Source organism: Canis lupus, chromosome 23, assembly GCF_048164855.1.
Source record: "Canis lupus baileyi chromosome 23, mCanLup2.hap1, whole genome shotgun sequence".
Lineage (NCBI taxonomy): Eukaryota > Metazoa > Chordata > Mammalia > Carnivora > Canidae > Canis > Canis lupus.
This window is the reverse complement of record NC_132860.1, coordinates 8813885-8833211: the sequence shown is the minus strand read 5'-3', so window position 1 is coordinate 8833211 and position 19327 is coordinate 8813885. Positions and strand designations below refer to the sequence as shown.

Sequence of the window (19327 nt, the reverse complement as noted above, 5' to 3'; positions counted from 1 at the left end):
GCCCATTTTCCTTGGTGGTTCTCATGCCCCCTTTCTCTTTCTGTATCTGCAATGATCCTCTGCAAGAAGGATTGAACAGAAAACTATATTTAAGCCCATCCCCTTAATATTAGACATTGATCATAGCATTGCTGAGAATGCTCCCTGGTCAGGTTCAAGGTCAGAACCACTTAATGGATTGAGCGAGGCTCCTGTGTCCCTCTGTGGTCTAGTGACTGACTAACAAAATTGTAGAGAAATTGAACTGAGCAACATTGAAAACCATCTCCAGCTTGTGTGGCTAGAGTCCATGGACTTTCCAAAAAAAAAAAAAAAAAAAAAGAAAGAAAAAACAGAAAAAACTGGTTTCAATTATTCTAACAAATTTGAATGCTCAAGATTGACACCTTGACAAATTACAGGGAATTACAAACATTTTCCCAGACCCAATTATCAGGTCTTTTCTTGAAGAGTATTGGGAGGATTTAGGCGGGAAAAGTCCCCAGGGCAGGTTTAAAATCACAGTGGGGGTGACAGGAGCTGGGATCAGCCTGCCTAGAACACATTCCCTGTGCCCCTGCTGGCATCAGGACCGGACCACCAACGTCTCCCTAACTGGGAGGCTGGGGACAGAAGGGACTGGGGGCCAGTGTTGGCCCTCCTGGAGGGAGAGAGGAAGAAATGCTTATTTATCTGCCTTAGACAGTATTTTCATTTAGAAAGTATTTTGGTTACTGTCAGGGAAGGTTAAGGCTGGATGCCAGAAAAACCAAACTTTCCCCCTCCCCACAGGAGGATTAATGTTCTCCCTAAACCCTTAAAAAAAAAAAAAAAAAAAAAGCCTTTTCTCTTCTTCAAAGACATCCTGTCTGGAGTGTTTCAAATGAGACTTTTCCTTCTTGTGGTGGTTTGTCAGTTGGTGGTGGGTGAACCTTGGAAGCTGGTCTTTTAGAAATGAGATGTTCAGGCTGCAGGGAGCAATCCCCTCTAGGCTCATAAAATCTGTTCAGGGGCTCTGTGATAGGCATTTAAAAAAATGAATTAGGGTAGAGTATATTAGAGTTTATTGCATGTAAAAAGAGTGTGTCTTGATATTTTTCAGTTTTGCGTGTGCATGTTTGAATGTTTGTTGGATGTGATGTAATGTGTCACTTTTTTTTTTTTTTTAAGATTTTATTTGTTTATTCATGGGAGACACAGAGAGGCAGAGACATAGGTAGAGGGAGAAGCAGGCGGGGTGCCCGATGTGGGACTCGATCCTGGACCCCAGGATCATGCCCTGGGCGGAAGGCAGGCGCTTAACCTCTGAGTCCCCTGGGCGTCCCATAATGTGCCATTCTTAACTGTTTGGTAGTTAAAACTTGTTAAAGCCGTTATTCTTTAAATTTTCTTTGGCTAAACAAGGCCTGGTCATGTTTGCCATTCTCAGCAGAATGGGTGCTAAACAAATACAAATAAATAAAACTCTAAAAAGTAACCATTTCGGATTAGTTTGAACCTGACTAGTTCTAATTTGGGACTTCTGATTTGATTTCTAGTTTGTTGATTACATTTTCCAAAAACAGTGGATTTCAAATAAGGAGGTACTTATATTTATTAAATATGTATACATAAAATAAGTATTTCTTGATTTAATGGAAAAGTGTTTCCCCAACTTCAGTCTTTCACAAACTTGAGTGAGTTTTGCCAAATTTGTGAACTGCTCATATTTTTGTTTTATATTTTCCTTAAATCGACTCAAATTTTAAATCTACATCTAATATCCATGAAACTGTTAATTTATATATGAACTCTAATTATTTCTTCTAATGCTGCAATAAAATAAGTACGGCTTTTATAATATAAAAATACTCCTCTGGGGGCACTTGACGGGATGAGCACTGGGTGTTATTCTGTATGTTGGCAAATTGAACACCAATAAAAAAATTAAATTTATTATTAAAAAAAAATTCTTGAAAACAAAACAAAAAAATACTCCTCTGCCTCTGAAACTAATAATACAGTATATGTTAATTAAAATGAGTTCAAATACAAAATTTAAAAAAATATATTTATCCATGTGCCATTGAAAATAGTCTCCCCTACTTTCCGTGGCCCACATACCATTGCTGGAGAAATGCTGATATTCAGAACATTCTTTTATGCTTCTCTCTTTTCTCCCTCTTAGATTCCTTTGCTCTAACAAAGGTTTGTATACATGAGAACAGAAACTAGAGCTGGTCCTTATTAGGGAGAGAAGTCCTCTTGATTTTAAAGACCTCTCCCCACATTCCCTCCCCCAGGCTTGTTTTCATAGAATACTAGCATTTCTGAATTCACAAGCTCCTCATTCAAAGCTGACTCTTCCTTGACCCAGCCAGTTTTCTCTAACATTCACTAGTAAACATCTTAAGAGAACCATGGAGGTGGAATGCTTGAAGGTAAAGAAACACCTGTTATGTCAGAGCACGGAGTAATGACAAAACTTAGGGAGGGCTGCGTTCTCTGGCCCCAGCCTCACTGGGCCTTTGGAGACTCACTGAGATGTAAATGGAAGCAGAGCTGAAAAGGCTCTAGAGAAATAGCTCATCCTCTTTCTTACAAATGGGGCGACTGAGGCCCAGAAGGGCAAAATGGCACAGCTAGGGTCACAGTGTTGGTTGGTGACAAGGCTTAAGGCTTGGCTCACCTACCCACATCTCTCATATTTATTTCACTATCTCAGAAGCATGGTAGGGACAGTCTTGTGCTAGGAATCACAAAATCCTGGCATTAGAAATGGCTGCTTTCCAAAGAAAGAGGAACAGCCCCCAAACAGCCTCTTCAGCCAACGTCACTGATGTGATACCTTCAGAATGATGGGAACATGTCAAGACCACTCATGACCTGGAGATCCTCTCAGGATTAAGGGGATTTCTAGCCATGACCTAAGTGCAAAGTGTAGGTGGTCTTATCCTCAGGTGCTCTGGTGTCCTGTTGCCCTACTCAGGAGACTCCTGTTCTAGAAACCAAATTCAGATCATCTCTACCTTTTCCAGCTATGACGAGTAGCCTTGACATGTCCCCATGATTCCATAACCAGGGGAGCCCAAGCTAAATACCAAGTAGGAATCCTGAAGCCCTGAGTCCTGATCTTGTTTTTTGTTTTTGCTGGAGTTTAGGCTAAAAAGTTATGATAAAACTCTAATGACTCTAAGGCTGTGTCTCTGTTGCCTTAAATGTGAATAGCAAAAGCCAAAACTACCAACCTATAATTCAAAAGCCACATATGGGGATGCCTGGGTGGCTCAGTGATTGAGCATCTGCCTCCTGCTTGGGTTGTGATCCCGGAGTCCTGGGATCGAGTCCCACATCGGGCTCCCTGCATGGAGCCTGCTTCTCCCTCTGCCTATGTCTCTGCCTCTCTCTGTGTGTCTCTCATGAATAAATAAATAAAATCTTTAAAAACAAAAACAAAAAAACCCCAAAGTCACGAGTGTTTCCTATGCTCTGACAGGCTATAGCACACAAAGATGAGCCAGGGAGAGTGGACACAGGGGGATAGCCAGCCAACCTAGAGCAGAAATACGGTATGACAATTCAGAGGTCCTTGGCTCCATGAAGGTTTCCCAAATGGGAGAATTGATGGATCCCGACCCTTAGGCCTCGTGGTACATCGTACAGCCGTCTACAGTCCTTTGTATTGTCTGTTCTGTGTTTGAGGCTTGTTGCCTCTTTGGACAGTGAGTTCCTTGAGGGCAGGAGCTGTGTTTTATCCCCCTGTATTCCCAGAACCTAGTGTAAATAGGTGGACCTCTACAATCCATTTATGGGAAGGTATGAACAATGTCTGAGGAAAATAAAGAGTAGGGAAAAATGCCATGTGATATAAACCAAGTGATTCATTCAGCTGTAGGGTCTCACCGTCACAGAGAAGGCATTTGAGCAGGGGTTTAAAAGACAAGTGGGAGTTTCAGGGGGGCCGTTGTGGCACAGCCTGAGAAGGGACAGTGTGAGTATTCGTCATGCCTACGGCCTGTGAGCCCTTTCCTTCAGCTTGGTCTGTACATATCACGTAGGGGAACCAGGTGTCTCTTTACATCTGGATCAGTCGTTAGCTAGTGAGTCCTAGGTTAATTCCTAGCCGTGTATGTTAGTGTTACAAATACACAGACATGCTAGGTAGGGGCATTTGTCAAAACCATCTCAAGTAGGCTTTATAGAAGTTCCAAGGAATGTGTGGGAGCAGAGAAGTCGTACTGATCCATGTACATACGCTCAGTGGAACGTGCCTAAGACTTCTTCAGGGAAGAGGGGCGCACCTCTGAGTGTGATGTAGTTCCTGTGAGGACATTGTCACATCCTGCCCCCCGAAGGCCCCCTTTTGTTTAGCACTTATTTTCCAACAAATGATAAAATGTATTATCTACGTTAATTATCATCTGTTCCTGGATACCTGGGTGGCTCAGGGTGTGATCCTGGGGTCTCGGGATTGAGTCACACATCAGGGTCCCCGCAGGGAGCCTGCTCCTCCTCCGTCTGCCTGTGTCTCTGCCTCTCTCTCTGCGTCTCTCATGAATAAATAAATAAAATCTTTAAAAAAAATTATCACCTGTTCCTCTCTGCTGGAACGTAAACTCCATGAAGGCAGGGGCCGTGTTGTTTTGCACTGATGTATCTATCCCAAGTACCGAGAACAGTGTCTGACATACGCACTGAATGAATGAATGTTGGCACGAGTGATCTGAGCCCAGGTAAAGGGGAAGACCTGTTGTCCTAAGAGAACTGGAACTCGGAATTGGAGATCACTGGTATTTCCTCCAGAGAGCCGGCCTCTGCAGGGTAGGTGCCTCCTTTCCAGGGGCTGGGCTGGTTTGTGCCCCGCTGAGGCTGTCGTGAAGGTACCTGAGCAGCGGGAAAGTTGATACCTAAAAAGCACTCTCAAGGGGCCCTTGTTGAAATACGTCCTTCATCAAAGGAGGTAGGTGTGATGATGCAGTCCCGAGAGCACTGTGTCAGGAGACTTGGGCTCAAGTCCCAGCAGTGTCCACGTCCAGCTATGGGTTTTCAGGGCAGCTGTTAGCCTTCCTTTGAGCCTCAGTTTCCTTACTCCTAAGAGGGAGGCACTGAACCCCTCTTCGCTGTGTGCCTAGCACCGCGCCTCCTGTTACCAGGAGGCCCTCCGGAGGCAGCGTCAGGCCTGTGGAGACCCTCTGACAGGCAGGCTGTGTGGGTGGGTTCATGAGCCTGTTTCCAAGCCAGTCTCCGGCTCTCCCCAGGAAAAGATCCAACAACGCCCCGTGAGTTTTGTTAGGGAGGATTGTGCAGCACCCCCCGCTCCCAACCCAAATCCCCAGTAAGTCAGGAAGATGTATGTGTTTTAAAACATTGGGAGGTCTGCTTTGGATCACCCTGGAGCTGTGGCTTCCCGGAGCAGCTGGGAGCGAGAGGAGGGAAGGGTTCCTCTGCCGGGAGCGCTCTGGGCTCGGTGCGCGGGTCCCACGCGGGGGCTCCCTGCACTCGGCTTTGGCGGCCGTTGACTTTTAAATCATAAAAAGCCGCTCTATACACAGTTTACTCTGTTGCTAGAAGGCAGCGGAACCTAGGTATTAAAAAAAAAAAAAAAAGGCAGAAGAAGCAGCCGTTAATCCCGCCAGGCTTCTGGGCACTGGAGCAGTTGCGGATGACAAAAGTTAATTAGAAACATGAGCAGTTTAACTGAAAACACTTGTGACAATTGGAAGAGCAGCCTCTCCGGTTGGAGAATTTTTCCTGGGGAACCGTTGCGGGAGAAAGTGGCCGCTGCTAGGTAAGTCCCGTCACGGTGACTTTGCAGACGCGGACGTGCCCGTGGGGGGCTGGAGCGGCGCCTCCTGTCTGCCCCCGTGCAGCCGGCGGGCAGCTGCCCCAAGGTGGGCGACGGGCTGCGTGGGTCTCCGTGCCCCCCGAGGAGGCCGTCGCGGGCCCCGGTTCTGGAACACGGGCCGCCTTGGTCGGGAGCCGAACTCCGGTTCGGAACCCAGCCTGCTCGGCAGCGTTCTGATCCTAGCTTGGAAATGGCTTGCGGCTTTTCTGAGAAAAGAGTCTGGCTGGGGAAAGCCTCCCCGAGCGCCAAGGGGGAAGCCTTGACTTTCAGATGACCTGTGTGTTTTCATGCCTACGGTGAAGCCTTGTGCAGTTGATACTCTTGAGCTGAAAATTCTTCTTTTTTTAAGACTTGCCTGAATCATGTCTGTACCTCTTTCAAAGTGTCTGCATAGGAAAAACATCTATGCTTTGATAGGACCTAGCAACTTCCTCGGGTAATCATTCTTCAAAGATTTTGCTTGGTTTCTCTCTCTCTCTCTCTCTCTCTCTCTCTCTTTCTCTCTCTCTTTCTTTTGTCCCATTTTAATGTCTCTCCTGCATTTTCATAAAGTTGGCTAATTCCCAATTATTTCGCATAACTGGGAACTTGGGTTGTGGGTTGAATGATTCAAGGCAGTAGGCGTTTCCTACGACTTCCCTCCACCCCGTAGTGCTGATGCAGGTTTCTGTTGGTTTTTCCATAAACGTATGCTTGATTGTGCGTTGCACACGTTGACGTTAAGATCGGTGTGCCTTGCGCGGAATGTGACGGCGGAGGTGAACGGTGTGTGATGGGAGAGCAGAAGGAAGGTAGGACTTAAAACTTAACCACAGGTAGTGCACGAGGCGGGTGACGGAGCCATCTGGCATCTGGGTTGAGAGTGCTGGGCCCTCCCTCTCCCTCCCCCTCGGTGCAGGTCCGTGGGCATAACTCGCCTTTCCTTCTCTTCCCCATCTCCGCAGAGCCATTGGCGAGCCCAGCATCCTCCCACCCCGGAATGAGCGAAAATGCACCTGCTCCTCTGGAGAGTGGCGGCACTTCCACCCCCGCTAACAGCAGCGCCTCCTCGGCCATCCCCCAGCCCGGCGCTGCCTCCAAGCCCTGGCGCAGTAAGTCGGTCAGCGTGAAGCACAGCGCCACGTCGTCCATGCTCTCCGTCAAGCAGCCCGTGCCCGAGACCCCCAGGCCCACCCCCGAAGCCATGAAGCCGGCCCCCAACAATCAGAAGTCCATGCTGGAAAAACTAAAGCTTTTCAACAGCAAAGGGGCTTCCAAGGCAGGCGAGGGCCCGGGGTCGCGGGACACGAGCTGTGAGCGGCTCGAGATCCTTCCCACCTTCGAAGAGAGCGAGGAGATGGAGGCCACCGGGCGCTCGCTGTCCGTGGCGGGTCCTGCGTCCAACAGCCCCAAGATTGCGCTCAAGGGCATCGCCCAGAGAACTTTCAGCCGGGCGCTGACCAACAAGAAGAGTTCCCCAAAAGGCAGCGACAAGGAGAAGGAGAAACAACAGCGGGAGAAGGAAAAGGAGAAAAGCAAGGACCTCGCCAAGAGAGCCTCTGTGACAGAAAGGCCGGAGCTCAGAGAGGCGCCAAAAGAAGACCCCAGTGTGGCGGTGGTGACCGAGGTGCCAAAAAAGTCCTCCAAGATCGCCAGCTTCATCCCCAAAGGGGGGAAGCTCAACAGTGCCAAGAAAGAGGCTGCCGCCCCTTCCCACAGTGGGATCCCCAAACCCGGAATGAAGAGCATGCCCGGAAAATCCCCAAGTGCCCCTGCCCCTTCCAAGGAGGTGGAGCGGAGCCGGGGTGGGAAGCCGAGCTCGGGGCTCCCCCAGCAGAAGCCCCAGCTGGATGGCAGACACTCCAGCTCCTCCTCCAGCCTGGCGTCCTCAGAGGGAAAAGGCCCCGGAGGGACCACCCTGAACCACAGCATCAGCAGCCAGACCGTCAGCGGGTCCGTCGGGACCACGCAGACCACGGGAAGCAATACCGTCAGTGTTCAGCTACCTCAGCCCCAGCAGCAATATAACCACCCCAACACTGCCACCGTCGCGCCTTTCCTGTACAGGTAGGTGCGGCCGCCCGCCTGCCATGGGCCGCGGACCCCAGAGCCGCTCTGGTAGCTTCGAGGTCTTTGAGGGCAGGAGTCGGGCCTGCCTTCCAGGAGCGTGAAAGCCGCCAGCCCGGGTACCCCTCGATCCGTGCCTAGTAGAGCTACCCATGGGCGTGTGAGGGCACAGCAAATACAACACGGTCGGGTGGGGGGCGGAGGGGGTGGTGAGAGAAGGCTAAAGAGAGGAGGCAAAATTGGTCCCCAGGATGAGGAGGAGCTGGCCAGGCATGGGGGGACCCAGGGGCATTTACAGGAGCAGACGTAGCCCAAGCAGACATGAGTCAGGTGCCTTGGTATTGCTCAACAGGAGTGGCCCCAGCAGTAGCCCTATAGGATCCTGATTGTGCTTCCATAAGTGAAAAACGCAAAAGCCACCTTGCTGAATAACTGACCCTTCTCGGAGGGGTTGGTCTTGAACTTCCAGATGCTCACAGTTTCTTACTCCATCACACGTATGAAGTATTTTTTTTTTTTCAGTCCTTGCTGTGTGCTAGACTGTTTTGAGAGGACAGTGGGACAAGGAGGAGAAGGAACCGGTTCTGGAAGAACAAGAGGACCAGATTCGATTGAGACAGGCCCAGACATTTGCTTGTCTGACTCTGTCCTTCCGTTATCTGTCCCCCGGGTCCCTCTCTGTCCCTAATGGCACATCCATAGGACGCTGCCTGCTAGGTGTGCCCGTAGCCCGCGAGAGCCTCCGGTTGCTCCGCCTGTGCCATGCACCTTTGTGGAATGGAGGACACTGGCTCTGGGTGGTGCTTGACACACATGGATGAGTCCTCTCCAGCAGGTGGAAGCTCCCCTAGCACCACTTTTAAGGGAATCCCGAAGCTTTGCAGAGTGCTCAGCGGGCCTGTCCTTGAGACGTGCCATACCTTTGGCCACTCTGCACAGCTGAATGTTAACAATACCCCTGCATAGCGAGAGGGGACCGAAGACTGAAGGCCATGTTCTAGGCACTTACTGCACAGCTTCTGCCCTGAGTGTGTACACCCATACTCTGGACACGCACACCTGTACACCTAGAGGCAGGGACATACGTTGCCAGCAACAAGTATGGACACAAGTTCACATTTCTTTATAAAATGCTAGTGCGCATACGCACATTTGTATTTATGTTTCCCTGTTCGGGTGCGTCGACTGGTGCACGCCCACACTTTCAGCTCCCTGTGTTTCTGTGGTTCCTCTGAGAATTGGATAGCCCCTCTCTCCCTGCCTGGGTTGCTCTCGGGTAGGCCCTGTTACTCTTCCTGCCAACAGCGGCCGGAGAGACGCTGGCCTGAGTGATTCAGAGTAAAGCCAGGCAGGTCCCGCCAGGGAGGGGAAGCCAGGCCTCTCCTCCTGTCTCTTTCCTTCTCTTGGGCTCACCCTCCCCCTTCAGCAGGGGTCATGCCCAGACTTCTTAGTTGGAAGGTCCTCTTTGTATTCCATCAAGTCATCAGCTCAGCTAACCGTTGGAGAAGGGTGCCAGGGCTTGGATAATGACTCAGCGCTCGTCTCCATGCCCGGCTTGGAATACAGTTGTTCTCTGAGCCATGGAGGCAACTGAATTGCTCCCCATGAAATTTTTATCGTTCCAATAACGCTAATAGTCCGGAGATCATGCATATTCAAGCCTGCTGCACCCAGATCCTTGATTTGCATATTTGAAATTAAAATATATGACAGTCTTTGGTCACCATCCATTTCACTCCCTCTTTCTCTTTTTCTATAATCATTTGAAAGATTGTAAAACATTTAACCTCTTAAAATTTCAAGCTTTTCTGTGAGAGGAAAACTCTTAACAAAAGAGCAAATGTCTGACATCCGGGAGGAATGAGAAAATGTCATGGTATCTGTCAGGCTACATTTCCACGTTCTCATTCACCCATGCGAAGCCCTTCTGGCCCCTGTGACGGGCCTTCCTGTCTGAGGTGAGCCAGGATGGGAATCGGGGTGCCTGGGCTCTGAGGCCTTTCACTGGCTTGTGCCAAGCCGTGTAGTCGGGGGCCCTGCCTGCAGGGTCAGCTGTGGAATGTGCGCCAGGTCCATGCAGAGACCAGCTAAGGGCTTCTCGTGCCTTGGCCCCTGTGATCATGCCCGAGACTCCATGAGCTGGCTGCTTTTGAAATCCCCATCCTGCCGGTAAGCACTCTGAGGCTCAGAGTAATTAGGTAGCTTGTACCCAAGTCCAGAGCTAATAGCGAGAAGAGCTTGTGTTTAAACCTGAGTCTGACTAATGAGAGGGACCAAGTTCTTAAGCACGAAACAGTCTTGACTCTAAATCACTGCATCTCTCTGAACCTCGTCCGAATCTGTACAGAGATTGGGTGAAATGAGAGGATTTTTTTTTTTTAATGGGTTAGTCTCGGGGCGCCTGGGTGGCTTAGTGGTTGAGTGTATCTGCCTTTGGCTCAGGGCGTGATCCCAGGGTCCTGGGATCGAGTCCCTCTTCAGGCTCCCTGCATGGAGCCTGCTTCTCCCTCTGCCTATGTCTCTGCCTCTCTGTATGTGTCTCTCATGAATAAATAAATAAAATCTTAAAAAAAATTTTTTTAATTAAATGGTTTAGCCTCCCCTTGTGCTCTAAAATTCACTCAAGTTCATGGCTCACTGCAGATAATTTGCAGTGCTCTCCCCTCCACCCCCTGAGAACTGTCCATATTAGTGATGTTATCAAGGCATAAAAGAAAGATAAATCATCTTGTAAAGTCACTCTGGATGAGTTCTATATATCAATTCAGAAGTAACATCGATCACTTTCCGCTTGACTGCATGCTTCTGTGTCCTATCTATCACATGTGATTCTTGCAGCAGCCAGAGAAGGTCGCTGTCGTAAGCCCTGCTGTACAGATGGGGGCCTGCGGGGCAGAGGCGGGAGGTGACGTCCCAGACCTACGTGGCTCCCTACAGCCAGCCACACTCCTATGGCTCTTAGGGTTCGGGCTTCGAGTCTAAGGCTCCTTCTTGTAGCCAGCATCTTTCTAGACTTAAAAATTCCTTTTATTTTTCTTTAAGATGTTATTTCTTTATTCATGAGAGACAGAGGCAGAGACACAGGCAGAGGGAGAAGCAGGCTGCCTGCAGGAGCCTGATGCAGGACTCGATCCCAGGACCCCAGGGTCACTCCCTGAGCCGAAGGCAGACGCTCGACCACTGAGCCACCCAGGCGTCCCTAGACTTAAACATTTCTCATTTGTCCGTTTTCCACGCCGGCCTAAGTGCTCTACGTGTGAACTTGATCAGCTCGAGTTCTTGTACATACACATCGAAAAAACCAGTCTTTGCTTTCAGAGAGCTCTCTGGGCGAGGAAAGGTGTATCAGCTGGATCCCGTTGTGATAGATCGGCAGCAGGCGAGTACGAGCGCTGTAGAAACACAAGGTGGAGCAACCAGCTAGCGCAGTCCGGGGAGGCTTCCTGGCCTCCGTGACATGGGAACCGCGTGTTCAAGGGAGATTAGGAGCAAAGTGAGGGAGCAGGAGGAAAAAGAGTCTTCGGGCACAGGTCACAATCACTACAAAGACAAACCTGCTCAGGGCATGATGTGATCTCAACAGAGAGAAGACGCCGTTGGAACGTAGGGCAGGGCTCTGCGTAAGGGCAGGAGTGGCAGGAGACAGGGCTGGAGGTGAAGGAAGACGTGCCCATGTGGGACAGTGTCCCCCACAGTAAGGACTTAAGGGCTTCCTCTGTAGGCCATGGAAACTATCCGAGAGGCCTTTGATCAGAGTGATGTGATCACATCAGTATCATCAGATCCGTGGAGGATGGTGTGGGAAGTAGACCAGACCTACGAACAGTCTAGAGTAGAGGTCCCAGATCAGATGCCCGATTCAGACCCAAAAGGTGTAGTATAAATGAGCGGCTTGGGGTAAAGGGGCTGGCAGAGGGAGCCCTGGGCTCTCTGGGGGAAGCAGCCATCACTGGGCACCAACCAGCAGGTGTCACCCTGCAAGAATGTCGGGAAAAACTCTTGTTTGTCCTGAAAGTGAAAGCAGAGAAAGGGGGATCCCTGGGTGGCTCAGTGGTTTGGTGCCTGCCTTTGGCCCAGGGCACGATCCTGGAGTCCTAGGATCGAGTCCCATGTCGGGCTCCCGGCATGGAGCCTGCTTCTCCTTCCTCCTGTGTCTCTGCCTCTATGTCTATCATAAATAAATTTTAAGAAGAAAGAAAGAAAGAAAGGAAAGAAAGAAAAGAAAAAGAAAGAAAGAAAGAAAAGAAAAGAAAGAGAAAGAGGCAGAAGCCCAGATATTTCTTGCAAAATCTCCCCATTTTAAAATGTGGACATGAATTCAAAGCATCTTAAAATACTACACTGAGAGGAGGAATCTGTGGGTTGGTTCCAAACCGCGGCTGCCACTTGCCATCTCCAGGCTGGAGGCAGTGAACCTGCTTATGCAGTGCTTGCGGGGCGGAGGTGGCGAGAGCCTGGACTCTGGCCGGGGCAGCAGGGGTGGGTCAAGAGGAGCAGTTGGGGGTCCAGAAATCCTCAAAGGTGGAGACTGCAGGAACTTGGAACCCATGGCTTCCTTTGGAAGGCAGTAAGGCGGGGCGGGATGGATGACTTGAGGTTTCTCAGTACATCCCCCACATTTAAGACAGTTCACATTCTTGGCAAACGCTTTCTTCATAGAGAGTGAAATCTGGCCGAATGAGTGCAGGATGCTAATGAATTAATAATGCTTCACCCAGGGTCATGCATCTGAGTGTAACCACACATTTGCATGCCGTGCCCAAGTCAGCAGAGGTAGTTGTGGCAAGAACGCATTGCACGAGGCGGTTGCCTTGATTTGCTCGACAAACAAGGGCACGGAGAAGGTCTGGGGAAGTACAGATTTCAGTCAAGTGTTGAAATAATGATCAATGAGACCTTTCATCTCAGAAGATCTGAGCCCTGAATCAGGAGACGCAGAGGGCAAACACACCTGCTTGGCACCCACTCCTGACTGGTTTTATAGTCACCTTTTCAGAGAGAGCCATGTCAGGAAGATCTGGGGAGGGCCGCAGGGCTGTTAATGGAGTCATCTTTATGCTTGACTTGCTGGCATTGCTGAGTACTTAGAAGTTGCTCTTTGGCAGAGGTTAAATGATCCAAACCACACGGTACTCTCCAGCGTTTTTCTGGCTAGACCTGGCTCCCTGATGGGGATTCAGAGGAGCAATCCCCGGTGAAGGATTGCAGACCCTCCATTTGGGCAATGAATATTTCATCTTTTACAGTTCGGTGGCTCTCTCTGTTTCTGGGACATAGCGCCACGTGCACTGATGAATTATTTAGAGTTAGTCTGCTGGTCTGCTCTGTTCTAAAGCTTCTTGTTGAAGGGAGTGATGGTGGGTGCTGTGGTCAGAGCACGGTGGTCCAGATGGGGTAGCTACTGCTCGTGACAAGTGTGTCTGCTTTCGCTTATGTGTGAAGGTCCCAGACGGACACCGAAGGGAATGTTACTGCTGAATCCAGCTCCGCGGGTGTAAGCATGGAGCCCAGCCACTACACCAAGAGTGGACAGCCTGCTTTGGAAGAACTCACTGGTGAGTATGGAGCCCCAGAAAGTCTGTGTCTGCTGGTGATGGGACCTCCCGTGTGACCACCTGCTGGAGGGCACGGACCCAGCTTGATTCGAAGTTCGTTTACTGTTGCATTGATGGATGAGCCAAACAAACTTTTCTTTTTCTCTCTCTCTCTTTTTTTTTTTTTTTTTATTATTTTCCTTCTCTTCTTTTTTGCCCTATCCTCTCTCACACAATCCACTCCCTTGTCCCCAGAATTGCAAATAAGTCTCTTACTGATTAGAAAATCCTATTTTAATATCTATTCTATTTTTTTTTAATTTTTATTTATTTATGATAGTCACACACAGAGAGAGAGAGAGAGAGGCAGAGACACAGGCAGAGGGAGAAGCAGGCTCCATGCACCGGGAGCCCGACGTGGGATTCGATCCGGGGTCTCCAGGATCGCGCCCTGGGCCAAAGGCAGGCGCCAAACCGCTGCGCCACCCAGGGATCCCTAATATCTATTCTATTTTGTTCATGTGCATAGGGCATCTGGGCTGCTGTGACACTTAACCTTGAATTTTCTTGTTTTCTTGTTTGCCTGGGTGGTGCAGTAGGCTAAGCATCTGCCTTTGGCTCAGGTCATGATCCCAGGGTCCCGGGATCGAGCCCCACATCAGGAGTCTGCTTCTCCTTCTGCCTCTCACCTGGCTTGTGCTCTGTCTCTCTCTCTTTCAAATAAATAAAATCTTAAAAAAAAATTTTTTTAAAAGATCTTGAACCTCCTTGTTTACTCCTCAGATAAAGTCACTTTCAAACAGGATCTAGAACTATAAAATACTGTCTTTTTTTTTTTTTTTTTCTTTCTCGTGTGGAAGCGCTGATTGAAAATGCATTCTTGGCTTCCTCCATTAATCGGAAAGAAGAATACAGCATGCCTATTCTACCAAAAAAAAGAAACAAGCAAATCTAAATTTTACTTAAGTATAACCTAGATGATGCTGATTTTAGGGGTATTATGGGAAAACATAAACTCCACAGTTATCATGTAGTGACCTCCACAGATATCGATTTATTAACCTTACACTGTCACAGTCTTAAAGGAGAAAAGTTAACATGTGAGTTTGGATTCCGACTGTGGCACATTTTGAGTTACCACCTCCTCTGTCTTCCCTGGTCCCCAGCTCTGTACCCTCTGTTCCAGCAACTTCTAATCAGGGAAGTAAGTGGTAAACCACATATTTAGCAGAGGTTGTGTTATTCCTCGCATATCTTACCACTTCCAGAGTTGGGTTAAAAATTGAATCCATGTTTAAAATCCACTTATTAGACTAAATACCCATGACCACACCATTTTAATAGCCACATTACAGCTGGGGAATTGGTCTGCAGCCCACGTGATGGAATCGTACCCATCTCACCATTAGCTCCGAGTATTCATTTCAGAGGATCTGAGCGATTTAACTGTTTCCTTCTGGTTCTGCCGGCCGGGCACAGTGACGGGGCCAACTTTGCAAGCCATTTACAAGTGATCCATCTTGCAAGTGGCTCAGGGCCCCACATTTGGGATTGATTTTGCGCTTCCTTCTCTCCAAGCTTTGTAGCCCCCTTGCATCTGAGGACATGAATAGTTCCAGCAAAAGCCCCGCTACGAGCAGGGCGTGGCGTTCGGCGACTGCTCAGGTCTCCGCACGCATTCCAGACCGTGTTCTTATGTGCACACATCAAAGGAGCTGGGCCAGTGCTCCCAGAGCCCGGCATGTATCAGATGTGTGTCCCGCGGAGTAGCGGGGATTCGTGTCAGACGCTGAGGCTCGGCAAAATTCACATTTGAAAAGCAGAAGCATCAGCCAGAGAACATTCCACATCACACTTACATTTCAGAGTGACAGATTACAGCCTGTGATCTTTCACCAGTTTTTCTCTTTCTCCATGTGTCTCCTCTGCAACAGGCCTGTGCGGCCAAGGAGTTGCACAGAGAACCTGAGGTGCTGCAGTTGGTTTGGGGGACAGATCTGTGCAGCCAGTCTTGCCTGATCAAGCACTCTGCTTTCTATGAAGTCTGGTGGCATGGGTTGCTGCTGGGAATTTTGTTTTTCCTTTTTCCTTTCTTTCTCTCTCTCTCTCTCTCTCTCTTTTTCTGATCGGAATCAGAGTAGCCTGTCTGCCCTGAAGCAGCAGAAATCACATGTGTGACTGTACTGGGAATTATTTTATGGAGACCATGAATAGTAGGACAAGGTTAAATTAACTTATCCACAGCTGATCCCTGGAAATGACAATGAGTAGTAGGTTTATTTGCAAACATTCAGGGGGCGTTTGGATGACTCCGTGGGTTGAGCATCTGACTCTTGATTTGGGCTCAGGTCGTGTCTCATGGTGCTGAGATCGAGCCCTGCTTTAGGCTCTGCGCTGAGCACGTGGAGCCTGCTTAATAGTCTTTCTCTCCTCCTTCTTCTCCCCTGCCCCCACTCACATTCTCTCTCAAAAAAAGAAAACGGAAAAAAAGGAAATGAACATTTAGGAGACTATTTGACCAATTGCTCTGTTCTTCCCCTCCTAAGGTGGGGAATCAGATGGATTTCCATGTTTCCCCATGGTGCTCTGTCATCTACATGGTGCTGTGCGTTACAGCTGAGCCCTGCATCTTGGGTCGTGAGGTTAGAAGGGAGCACGCACACCTGTTTATTATCTGGTCCATGGATCCCTTCTGTCCGTCACTGATGAAAAATGTCTTTCAGTCTCTGCCTGAATATTTGTGACAGGAGGTTATTTCTTCATGAGGCAGCCCTTCCACTTTTTTGTTGACTTTAGTAACAGAATTCTTTATTCCTTCCTTTCTAATCACTGGATATAAGCCATCTTCCTGTAGCCCATGGATAATTTCCATCTTTTGTCATACAACGGCTTCTTCCTTCAGACAGGTTCCTCCCAGGTTCATCTTATAACACCCTGACATCCTCCAAATTCAGGCCTACGTGATTAGAATGGGGCGTTGTATCCATCACGGCCAGTGGCCTAAGGGAGGGCTGACCTTGCAGATATGGGAGAGCCACAGAGAGACACGGAATAGCTCCAGATCTCTGTGTATGAGCAGAAGTGGCCTCTATTTCCATCGGAGCACGGCTGTGTTTTTATTTTGTTCAGGCTGTGAGTTGGTAGGGGAGTCTCACATCGTCTAAGGAGGCACAATTGACAACAGGATGCCATCACCTAAGCAAGGCAGGTGTGTTACTGGTTTGCCTTATCTGCTTTGCTCTTGGAATCTGGTGTGTGTAGAGCTCTGAGGGGAGCAGACATTTCCCAGCAGAACCCCCCGCACCCTACCCCTGGCCCGAGGGAAACAGGAAACTCAAGTCCAACAAGCCAGGTATATCATTTTGTGCCAGGCATATCATATGCATCTTCATTTGATCCTCCAACCGACCCTTTCAGGGAAGGTTTTTGTTCCCATTTTACAGATGGCATTCAGAAAGATAAGTGACTTACTCAAAGTCAAGTGGCTAATCAGCAGCAGTGCCAGGATTCAGGCCTTTATCTGTTGAAATGCAGAGAGTCTGTGCTTTATCTTTGACTCTGCGCTGACCACACATTTTTAGACAATAAATACGTCTCAGGCATCTATGGATTTGTGTGACGGTTACTAAGAGTAAGGGTGAGATACCATCCCATCTCGAAGATCTTTGAATGTCTAAAGGAGAGTTAGCGGGCAGACATGTCAATTAGGAGAGACTTGGAGAAATGAGTATAATTATGATACTTTGGTATGTGATTAAGTTAACACATTAATTTGAAAGCGTGTGCCTAGATTTAGCTTTGGTAAATACATGTGTGCTGCGGAGGCTAGAGCTGTCCAAAGGCTCAATACCTTTTCGGCCTTTGGCCATAGCTAGGATGCGGCCGAACTGTCAGCAAACGATACTTACCTGATGGCCCCAGGAGACGGACACAGGTACATTTTTCCAGGGCCACACGGGGAAGGTAAGTAGACATTCATCCCTGCTTTCATTTCAAAACACACACGTAGATGTATTTCTAAATAATCGGGTGGGAAATGCAAGCTGGACCACTTTCCAGATAAGAGAAAAATGCCTTGCAACTTTCTCTTGGTTCAAAAGGGGGAGAAAATTGAAACCACTTGGCATTTGCAAGGACAAGAGAGTTGGCTAGAACAAATTTCCTCCATAAAATCACACACGTATTGTTCGGTCCATCAGCCAGCCTCCAGGCACCACCGTGTCGAGAACAACCCTATGGAAGCTGTTCCGTCTCAGGAAGGAAGTCGGTTCTATGACGTTTCTTAGCTGCCTGTTGCCTTATTAATGACAACCGCTGGGAGTTTTACTTAGCATCTGATGTAACTCCCACTCGCCACTGCCCCTGTGTACTGCGTTTGACGCGGAAATTTCTTTCAAAATGTTGCTCGACGCTTGAGATAGTCACGGGCTTTTTTTTTTTTTTTTTTTTAAGATTTTATTTATTTATTCATGGGGGGTTGGGCAGAGACACAGGCAGAGGGAGAAGCAGGCTCCCTGCAAGAAGCCCGATGTGGGACTCGATCCTGGATCCCGCCCTGAGCCGAAGGCAGATGCTCAACGGCTGAGCCACGTAGGCTTCCCAGTCACAGGCTTTTAAAGAGCATTGACTATGGTTCTGTGGTCTTCTTGGCCCTCCTTGGAATTACTCCGAGTGAAAGGTACCTGCTTCCTTTCATCATTCTTATACTTACTCCCCATCTCCTCTGCGCCATCTAAGCCCAAACAAAGCACAAGAGCCAGTGAACCCAGAGCAGGTGACTCTTGAGGGCACGTGGTTTCCTAGCTTGTGTGTGGCCTGTTTCTGCTGGGAACACTTGGGCCAGCTCAGCCTCCACCTGGCCAGGTGTCCTGTGGAAAATCTTGCCCAGAGAATGGAAGTCTCTTGTCCCCTCCGAAGAAAAGCCTTCGGCCTACTTGCTGGCTTCCCGCTCCGCAGCAGCAGCTGGTATGAGTTGGTGCTCGAGGTGGGCGCTGTGCTCAGGGGCTCCCCAGGCCCTCTCCCACCGAGTCCCCACAGCTGCCCTATGAGCTGGGTACTCTTGCTGTCCTCATTTTAGTACCATGGAATCTGAAGCACGGAGAGGGTCAGCACCTTCCCCACAATCACACAGCCAGTGATTCAGAGGAACCAGAATTTGAGGTGACATAGTAAATCTAACAGGAAGAGGCAAGCCTCTCTCTGTAGAAATACTTGTGACTAGGAAATAAAGATCTTTCAGCCACTGTGCACATCCCAGTCATGAAGTAGGGCTAGTAGATAACAGTGTGTTATCACCAATGGGTGAGCAAATAAAATGCCTCACCCACACTTTGGCAAGGGCAGGAAATGATTCGCAGGGAGTGCTTAGACCTAACTTACATGTGTTCCTTTATTGGAGACGGTTCAAAAATGTACCCCAGACTAGGTGCCTTGCCTTGCTTCTCCTACAAGCTAGACGTTACCTACTTCAGGAGAGACCTGGAAGGAGAAGAAAGACTTCTTAGATTTAACAACTCACTTGGTCGTCCATCCTCCCATTCGTTCTCAAATCCTTAAGCGCCCACAGTGAGCCAGGCCCTGAGCCTGGAACACACTGCGTTTCATGGAGCTCATGATCAATCAGAGAATTTAAAGTCTTGACCCTCCTCTTTCCAGGGGAAGATCCTGAGGCTCGGCGTCTGCGAACGGTGAAGAACATCGCTGACCTGCGGCAGAATTTGGAGGAGACCATGTCTAGTTTACGGGGGACTCAGGTCACGCACAGGTACCGAAAGCGTGAATTTCTTCGCCAAATTGCAGGCTGCCTGGTTTTCACGCAGCTTCTCCCGTGTGTGTGCATGCCACTAGCAGGGCGGTTTGGCTAATAATGGAGTAGATACCTTTGATCCCCAGATGTGCTGGAACTCACAGAGAATGCCATACGACGTGCAGAAGAGAACTGTCA

The 19327-nt window shown here is 49.0% G+C and overlaps 1 protein-coding gene across 7 annotated transcripts in view; it reads left to right on the top strand.

The window, feature by feature from the left end:
* Positions 1-19327, top strand: part of NAV2 (neuron navigator 2) — a 727084-nt gene that overhangs the window by 542943 nt on the left and 164814 nt on the right. For 6 of the 7 annotated variants that reach the window (XM_072793786.1, XM_072793782.1, XM_072793781.1 and 3 more), the window contains 3 exons: positions 6748-7849; positions 13292-13404; positions 19039-19147. In XM_072793786.1, coding sequence (XP_072649887.1) covers positions 6748-7849; positions 13292-13404; positions 19039-19147 — 1324 coding nt within the window. Of the gene's footprint in view, positions 1-5571; positions 5747-6747; positions 7850-13291; positions 13405-19038; positions 19148-19327 lie in introns of those variants that run through there. The other variant, XM_072793788.1, reaches the window with a different exon arrangement.